This window comes from Oncorhynchus mykiss, chromosome 23 (genome assembly GCF_013265735.2).
Source record: "Oncorhynchus mykiss isolate Arlee chromosome 23, USDA_OmykA_1.1, whole genome shotgun sequence".
NCBI classification, from domain to species: Eukaryota; Metazoa; Chordata; class Actinopteri; order Salmoniformes; family Salmonidae; genus Oncorhynchus; species Oncorhynchus mykiss.
Genome location: NC_048587.1, coordinates 54,274,017 through 54,284,151, shown reverse-complemented (window position 1 = coordinate 54,284,151; position 10,135 = coordinate 54,274,017). Strand labels below are relative to the sequence as shown.

The 10,135-nt window shown below is 42.1% G+C and overlaps 1 protein-coding gene across 1 annotated transcript in view; it reads left to right on the top strand.

Moving 5' to 3' along the window:
- The first annotated feature begins 1,378 nt into the window (after positions 1 to 1,378).
- The window catches only part of LOC110502978 (mu-type opioid receptor), a 29,893-nt gene continuing 21,136 nt past the window's right edge, over positions 1,379 to 10,135 (top strand). The window contains exon 1 of the mRNA XM_021581332.2: positions 1,379 to 1,922. Coding sequence (XP_021437007.1) covers positions 1,678 to 1,922 — 245 coding nt within the window. The 5' untranslated portion in view covers positions 1,379 to 1,677. The remainder of the gene's footprint in view (positions 1,923 to 10,135) is intronic.

The following is a 10,135-nucleotide window of genomic DNA, read 5'->3' as shown; positions in this document are numbered from 1 at the left end:
AATATAATTAGTTATATTTAAAATACTAATTAACACTAGCCATACTGAATAAAGAGAAAACGTTATTCTCTTTAAACAGCATGCCTACCCAAACAAATACTTTGCCAGGCCTGCCTTGGAAATAAGAATGTGTTCTTACTGTAACAGGGATAAGTGAATAGTCGAGAACAAAAATATCTGTTAACTATAAGATGCCAGCTACTTGCTTGAATTCCACACATTGTATAACCTTAATCAGATAGCAATGTAATATGGGCCCTTTACGGTACAGTACATAACACGTAAATAATAATACAAAACATTATGTTGTATTGTCACATACACTGGATAGGTGCAGTGAAATGTGTTGTATTACACGGCCAGCCATAATAGTACAGCACCTCCGGAGCAAATTAGGACTTAGTGCCTTCCTCAAGGGCACCGACGTATTTTCACCTTCTCGGCTCAGGTATTCTTTCGGTTACTTACCCAATGCTCTAACTACTAGGCTACTGTACCTGCCGCACTCTCGGCGCGATCTACAGCAGAATACACTACTTCAAAGACATGGACATATGTTTTGATGTAACTAAAAACTGTGCTTGTGATCTACAGCAGTGATATATTTTAATAATAACATCACAGAAGCAGTTGGTAAATTATTCAAAACAGAGGACTCACTGTGGCATTTGTCCTAATTTAATCAAATGTTTTTGAGTCTCGCAACTGCAGCTGCTTTGTTCTGTAAAACTTTGTTCGGTCTTCAACACATTAACAAATGAATGTCATCCACTTAACATTTACCAGAAACAGCAATGTAACACAGAGTTACATTACCATGATTCAAATCAATGCCTATTGGATTATAGGAGTGGGTACCAGACCTCTTTCACTTATAATGCAACACAAAACATTAAATATAAGAATACCTCAAATCATTCTACAAGTGTCAAAAGGAGATTACGTGCGTAAAAGTGTTATGTGTGATCTACTATGTAGATACAGTACGTGATCAAGCATTACACTGCACTGGGAGTTAGTGAAACCTTGTATAATGCTTTGACTGTTGGTGCATGAAGTACACCTGTTGCTTAAGAGGATACCACCTCCTCCACCGCCCTCATCATCACCAACACCACCACCACATTGTTGTACAATTGTAGCCTATATCTTTCTGATATTGGTAGCTTGCTACTAGCCTACACTTTCAACTAGACTTTCAATTGTAGCCTATATGCCAGGGTATATAGCTGCGCTTCAGATTGACCTGCGACTGGGTTTGGTGTTTGAAAAATGTATGCAGTCTACTGTAGCGCACTTAAATTAAGTAATTTAAAAAATATATATACAGACAATTACCACTTTCTAAACACTTTCTAACGCCCGTGCGTCAGGTGGTTCATGGAGTGACGTCATTTTTTGATAAATTGAGAAAAAGCATTAAGGGAAATTGGTAATATTCATTCATGTTCATCCTCCTTCCGTCACTCGTGTTTACGGGTACTTAACGTGGTGTGACACAAAAGCGCCTTCAAACTCACACTGTGCAGCCTGGAAGGTGAGAGAATCGTTCCGGGATTTCTTGTGCTGAGCGCCTCAGCACAGACAGCTTCAGTGGATCTGCAACAAAAAGCGATACAGCAAGTCGCGCCAGTGATAGCCTACATTTCAAATCAACACATCATTATTCAGTGGACGATGGGAAGCGGTGGCAACACATCGGACATTCCGTACCATATCTCACATTTGGCCATGATGAACAATAGTGTTTTTTGTCGGAACTTCAGCGATAACGTGAGTGTAGAGGCAAAATGTGAGAGAACAGACAACCTAGCCAAAGACTCGACACCAGTGATCATCGCGATTATAATCACGACTCTTTACTCTATCGTGTGTGTGCTTGGTCTGGTGGGGAACGTACTCGTCATGTATGTCATTATCAGGTAAGATATCACAAACTAATCCCATGTTTTATAGTCTACACTGCCCTGACAATTGTCCAGATGTTTGTTAAATCCTAGCCTAGTCTAGGTTAGTCTTTGTAAATTTCAAAGTAATAGGGACATCAATGGACAGTAACCCGCCATAAACGGGGACACCATAAGTAACTTGTTGCATTTTAAATAATGTAGAATAGTATGTGGTAAATTGTAAGAAACAGGTTGTTTATAGATGAATATGGCACCCTGCTCAATAATTAATCTGAACAGAGCATGTGAAGGAATGGCACCGGGAGTGAGGCGCATGTAAATCATGATATTGACCAGCAAATTGCTACATTATTTAGCCTGCGTAATTCATTAGGGAATTCATTACAACATGTGCTGAAGGCCATCATAAAAATAAAGCATATTGCATTATTTTTGTCAATAGGCAGAGCACTGCACCATGTGTAATCTCATGTAGCCTAGTCAGAATAAAATGCTGCAAGAAAAAGCATTGCAATCACATGTTAATCAGACAATTACAATTTACAACTCCAGTTGTTAAGGAATTTAGGCTAAAATGCAACGGATTTCCAGACCCTCATAGTCACCATCATAACATTAGCTGCCATAGAAACCATTGTTGTGGCACAGTAGAAACAATTGGCTACATAGGAGTTTAACATTATTTGTAATTATTGGTATTTAACTGTCATAAACACTTTACTTTGATAACATATATAGAGATATTTTAAGGAGCATATGCCCCACCCTTCCAAAATGCATGTCAAATTGGCCAGAAAAATGACAAGGCCTTTTATTTTGCAATAATATTAAAGGAAAATACAGTAATTACAGGCTTAACAGGTACAATATAACAATGTGTAATTGCACTATTATTACACTGAACCTGGCTATATGTCAATAGTAGTATGGCCTATACCCTTTCAATGAAAAATGATTCACTAGGATAAAGGCTCATTAGAAATGTATTGTATGTGTAGCCCTTGATTTGCCCTTGTGAGACTGAGCAGCAGTCTGGCCTGCATGGAGACATTGAGAGGATGGATTGGCTACAAGACTGCTGATAGCTTTCTGATTGACATGTGTACATGTGTAACAGTATAGCTTCCGTCCCTCTCCTCGTCCCACCCTTGGCTCGAACCTGGACCCTCTGCACACATCAACAACAGCCACCCCTCGAAGCATCGTTACCCATCACACCACAAAAGCTGTGGCCCTTGCAGAGCAAGGGGAACAACTACTTCAAGGCCTCAGAGCGAGTGACGACACCGATTGAAACGCTATTAGCCCGCATCACCGCTAACTAGCTAGCCATTTGACATCGGTTACACATGTTACTTTGTTACCGGTCCCAGCATGCGTCACACCATTTTCTATACAGACATAAAATATTTTAGTCACAGGTGGGTTGATTGAAGGGAGCTCATGCATCTTTTAGCATGCTGTTGCCAGAGATGTGTTTTTAATTAAACAGCTTCACTAATGTCCTTCATATTATACCAAAGGTGTTAAGAGCCTAACGCTTTGAAACAGTTGAGTATCTCCAGTCACCAGCCACAATCCCACACTGTCATTGAAAGATGCTCAAGGCCAGCAGTAAATCAATGCTGTTTCTCAGAAATGTCTTCCTCAGCCGGTGTGGACTTAGTAGCCCATCAGCATTCGCCTGCTTCTTTTAGTCTTTGATCAAAAGAGGAGATGACAACCTACTGATCTCTGCTGATGACATACAGTAGTCTAAGACTCCTGAGTAGAGTTCAGTTTTATCCAGACAAACTACTACCTCAGCTTGTCCAATAAGAACACAGATATTAATTAATCACAGCACAAGTTTCATTACGGTGTTCCCTACTGAACATGTGCCACATTGCCACACTTCACTATGACCCAGAGGCATGTAAGCTACTTTAAGCACAACCTCAAGAGAGTCAACTCCCTTGGGGAATTCAGAATCCACTCACAAAGTCCTCCATTTACCCCAATGAACGCCGTGGTGGTGAACTGATTGGCATTATGATTCAACTTTTTTTTAAAGACATGTAGCCTGAGATTGCTGTGCATAACTCGTGAAAATCTTGCATTGACGTCAATGCATGATGTACACAAAATCAAGTTAGTCATTCCTATCTCAAATTTGGATTCTTTCCTAAGTGCGTACCAACTTAATAGCTCTAGTAACTGCAAAGACCTTTTGAAACTTTATATGTTAAAAACAGCTACACAGTGGACAATGTTCATTCCATTAACAACAACACCTAACCCACCCTCAATCTTCCACTAGATCAGCTCTTTCATCCAGAAACTCTCACAAGCACAAACAAATGACAATCAGTGTCACCCACAGAATGATATCTGCACACTCTTGGAAAATCCATTCTAGTTGTCAGAAAAACTGCAGGAAACTGCAGGGAAAATAGTGCAGAGTGCTTTTTGTTGTCATGGAGACACCAAGGCTTTCTCTCTGACCATCCCTTCCCCCAGTCAGTCTACCAAATCATCCCTCCCCCAGTCAGCCTACCAAATCATCCCTCCCCCAGTCAGCCTACCAGACCATCCCTTCCCCCAATCAGCCTACCAGAACATCCATTCCCCTAGTTAGTCTACCAAATCATCCCTCCCCTAGTCAGTCTACCAAATCATCCCTCCCCACATTCAGGCTACCAGACCATCCATTCCCCTAGTTAGTCTACCAAATCATCCCTCCCCCAGTCAGTCTACCAAATCATCCCTCCCCCAGTCAGTCTACCAGACCACCCATTCCCCTAGTTAGTCTACCAAATCATCCCTCCCCACATTCAGGCTACCAGACCATCCATTCCCCTAGTTAGTCTACCAAATCATCCCTCCCCCAGTCAGTCTACCAAATCATCCCTCCCCCAGTCAGTCTACCAGACCACCCATTCCCCTAGTTAGTCTACCAAATCATCCCTTCCCACATTCAGGCTACCAGACCATCCATTCCCCTAGTTAGTCTACCAGACCATCCATTCCCCTAGTCAGCCTACCAGACCATCCCTCCCCACAGTCAGGCTACCAGACCATCCATTCCCCTAGTTAGTCTACCAAATCATCCCTCCCCCAGTCAGTCTACCAAATCATCCCTCCCCCAGTCAGCCTACCAGACCATCCCTTCCCCCAGTCAGCCTACCAAATCATCCCTTCCCACATTCAGGCTACCAGACCATCCATTCCCCTAGTTAGTCTACCAGACCATCCATTCCCCTAGTCAGTCTACCAGACCACCCTTTCCCCTAGTCAGTCTACCAGACCATCCATTCCCCTAGTCAGTCTACCAGACCATCCATTCCCCTAGTCAGTCTACCAGACCATCCCTCCCCACATTCAGGCTACCAGACCATCCATTCCCCTAGTCAGTCTACCAGACCATCCATTCCCCTAGTCAGTCTACCAGACCATCCCTTCCCCCAGTCAGCCTACCAGACCATCCCTTCCCCCAGTCAGCCTACCAAATCATCCCTTCCCACAATCAGGCTACCAGACCATCCATTCCCCTAGTTAGTCTACCTGACCATCCATTCCCCTAGTCAGTCTACCAGACCACCCTTTCCCCTAGTCAGTCTACCAGACCATCCATTCCCCTAGTCAGTCTACCAGACCATCCATTCCCCTAGTCAGTCTACCAGACCATCCCTCCCCACATTCAGGCTACCAGACCATCCATTCCCCTAGTCAGTCTACCAGACCATCCATTCCCCTAGTCAGTCTACCAGACCATCCCTTCCCCCAGTCAGCCTACCAGACCATCCCTTCCCCCAGTCAGCCTACCAAATCCTCCCTCCCCCAGTCAGTCTACCAGACCACCCTGCCCCCAGTCAGCCTACCAGACCATCCCTTCCCCCAGTCAGCCTACCAGACCATCCCTTCCCCCAGTCAGCCTACCAGACCATCCCTTTCCCTAGTCAGTCTACCAGACCATCCATTCCCCTAGTCAGTCTACCAGACCATCCATTCCCCTAGTCAGTCTACCAGACCATCACTTCCCCCAGTCAGCCTACCAGACCATCCCTTCCCCCAGTCAGCCTACCAGACCATCCCTTCCCCCAGTCAGCCTCTTGCAGTACAATAAAACACCAGGTGTGATCCATTCCCTGAATTGCTGTTAACACTTACATTTTTGGGTCACAAACAATGCATTCAAAAGGGTCCTGTACCCTTCATGGCCATATGTTCCTTGATGAACAAAAACGGTGGTTTATTGTTATCAGGCTAATGCTTGTATTTTATCATCATTTTGAAGGGTGCAAAACATGACGAGGTAGGGAAATCAATTCAGGCTAACATGTCCCTCTATGCACAAATAAAATTAAAGATTTATCATTTAATTGTCCTCTTATCAACAGGTTGCTACAATGTATGCCTAATACGTCAGGTCCAATTATTTTAAGGATCACACCCTTTTTATCAATTTTCACCTAAAATGACATACCCAAATCTAACTGCTTGTTGCTCAGGCCCTGAAGCAAGGATATCCATTTTCTTGGTACCGTTTGAAAGGAAACACTTTGAGGTATGTGGAAATGTGAAAGGAATGTAGGAGAATATATCACATTAGATCTGGTAAAATATAATACAAAGAAAAAACCAACTGTTTTTTTGTATTTTTTTGTACCATCATCTTTGAAATGCAAGAGAAAGGCCATATTCCAGCCCAGGTGTATTATTCCAGCCCAGGTGCAATTTAGATTTTGGCCACTAGATGGCATCAGTGCATGTGCAACGTTTTAGACTGATCCAATGAACCGTTGTATTTTTGTTCCAAATTTATAACTTTTCATGTTAAAAAATGTGCACTCTCCTCAAACAATAGCATGGTATTTGTTCACTGTAATAGCTACTGTAAATTGTACAGTGCAGTTAGATTAACAATAATTTAAGCTTTCTACCAATATCAGTTATGTCTATGCCCTGGGAAATCTTCTTGTTACTTACAACCTCATGCTAATTGTATTAGTCTATGTTAGCTCAAACATCCCACAGGGGACCCATCAATCCTGAAGAAGTTTTAAAGGAGGGTTCTGAGCAAAATGCCAAATAACTTTTTCTGTAAGTGTTACCTGATTGGCCATTCAACAACCCTTCAGTAATAACACATCTCATCTCCTCATTTCATGATGTTAGTTGGTTTCATAAAGCCACTTCAAATGGATACAATTTTTTTTTGTTGTAAGTGTTACCTGATCGATCATTCAACAACCCTTCAGCAATAACACATCTCATCTCCTCATTTCATGATGTTAATTGGTTTCATAAAGCCACTTCAAATGGATACAATTTTTTTTTTTGTAAGTGTTACCTGATCGATCATTCAACAACCCTTCAGTAATAACACATCTCATCTCCTCATTTCATGATGTTAGTTGGTTTCATAAAGCCACTTCAAAGACGTCCATGTGCTGGATGTCGTATGGGGATAGAAATTTGTTTGAATAGGCTCCACACAGTACTCTATGCCAAACAGCATCAGGTAAATGGGCAGAGAATACAGGCTAATACTAGTAGTTCCATCCTCTCAAACTCAAGTGAATAACATGTACAGTGAGGGAAAAAAGTATTTGATCCCCTGCTGATTTTGTACGTATGCCCACTGACAAAGAAATAATCAGTCTATAATTTTAATGGTAAGTTTATTTGAACAGTGAGAGACAACAACAACAACAACAAAAATCCAGAAAAACACATGTCAAAAATGTTATAAATCAATTTGCATTTTAATGAGGGAAATAAGTATTTGACCCCCTCTCAATCAGAAAGATTTCTGGCTCCCAGGTGTCTTTTATACAGGTAACGAGCTGAGATTAGGAGCACACTCTTAAAGGGAGTGCTCCTAATCTCAGCGTGTTACCTGTATGAAAGACACCTGTCCACAGAAGCCATCAATCAATCAGATTGCAAACTCTCCACCATGGCCAAGACCAAAGAGCTCTCCAAGGATGTCAGGGACAAGATTGTAGACCTACACAAGGCTGGAATGGGCTACAAGACCATCGCCAAGCAGCTTGGTGAGAAGGTGACAACAGTTGGTGCGATTATTCGCAAATGGAAGAAACATAAAAGAACTGTCAATCTCCCTCAGCCTGGGGCTCCATGCAAGATCTCACCTCGTGGAGTTGCAATGATCATGAGAACGGTGAGGAATCAGCCCAGAACTACACGGGAGGATCTTGTCAATGATCTCAAGGCAGCTGGGACCAAAGTCACCAAGAAAACAATTGGTAACACACTACGCCGTGAAGAACTGAAATCCTGCAGCGCCCGCAAGGTCCCCCTGCTCAAGAAAGCACATATACATGCCCGTCTGAAGTTTTCCAATGAACATCTAAATGATTCAGAGGACAACTGGGTGAATGTGTTGTGGGCAGATGAGACCAAAATGGAGCTCTTTGGCATCAACTCAACTCACCGTGTTTGGAGGAGGAGGAATATTGCCTAGGACCCCAAGAACACCATCCCCATCGTCAAACATGGAGGTGGAAACATTATGCTTTGGGGTTATTTTTCTGCTAAGGGGACAGGACAACTTCACCGCATCAAAGGGACGATGGACGGGGCCATATACCGTCAAATCTTGGGTGAAAACCCCCTTCCCTCAGCCAGGGCATTGAAAATGGGTCGTGGATGGGTATTCCAGCATGACAATGACCCAAAACACACAGCCAAGGCAACAAAGGAATGGCTCAAGAAGAAGCACATTAAGGTCCTGGAGTGGCCTAGCCAGTCTCCAGACCTTAATCCCATAGAAAATTTGTGGAGGGAGCTGAAGGTTCGAGTTGCCAAACGTCAGCCTCGAAACCTTAATGACCTACAAAGAGGAGTGGGACAAAATTCCTCCTGAGATGTGTACAAACCTGGTGGCCAACTACAAGAAACGTCTGACCTCTGTGATTGCCAACAAGGGTTTTGCCACCAAGTACTAAGTCATGTTTTGCAGAGGGGTCAAATACCTATTTCCCTCATTAAAATGCAAATCAATTTATAACATTTTTTGACATGCGTTTTTCTGGATTTTGTTGTTGTTATTCTGTCTCTCACTGTTCAAATAAACCTACCATTAAAATTATAGACTGATCATTTCTTTGTCAGTGGGCAAACATACAAAATCAGCAGGGGATCAAATACTTTTTTCCCTCACTGTATAGAATTGACGTCCACGCAAACTCAGCCACCTATGGATCGCCAACAGGCAGCTAATGTCACATTGTTTTTGGCTCAATATATTGGCTCTCCTTATGATTAACTCCTGATGTCTGTTGGCAGGATGAAGCATTCAGGGCAATCTCCATCTTCTTATGCTCAATTACCTTCTATCTTTATTAAGGGAGATTAACAATATTGTTCTTGAAAGGTCAGCTGTGGTGAACAATTGTATTTCCACCATTGCCTCCCTCCCATAGGGATTGTCTTTCCTCAAGGTAAGATGAGGACAAGAATAGGACTGCTCCTGAACAGTAAATGTGTCTTCACAATATGATTGATAGTAGTAGCTTTGTCAATGAATGCATGACTGACATTGATTCAGTCTCCACTCATTATATAGTACAGATGTGTGATCTTAATTTGATCAGTTTTTCACAGCAACAGGAAATGTGAATTATTGTGTGAATTTTTATTAATGGGCATTTTTGTAAGGGTTAGTGCAAATCCAGTCTGACATTTTCAAGTGGAAGTTACACATTTTAGAAGCCTTTTTAAACCTCAAACACAATACAAGTTTGCGTTCCCTGCTGTGCAGGGTGATCAAATTAAGATAGTTCTTATCTTGGTTTTCTCCGCCATTGAATGGATTACAATTCAGGAGATGCCGTAAAAAATGTCACACTTCAGAATTTGTTTTTGTTTTTAATTGGACTCATTACTGTTTTCTTTGGCTCCTATATTAACTGTAGATTTTGTGATGATGGTTTTTGAGAGAACATGTATTTGACATTTCCAACTGAATAATGTATTGTCCCTTCGACAAAGCTTTCCAGTTTTAAAACGCTGGAAAAAGAAAGATGTCAGAGTCTAAATTGCCCACTTTACATTTGAATATTCATCAGAACTTGGTTCGTACCAAAGGATCTCACCACATTGTTTCCATTATTTAGGTGGGGTCCTATGGGTATTAGGGAAATTGATTTCAATTCAAAAGTTTAAAGAGGCCCATGTTGATTTTGGGGGGCTTTGGACCCCGCCTGAAACAATCTAGG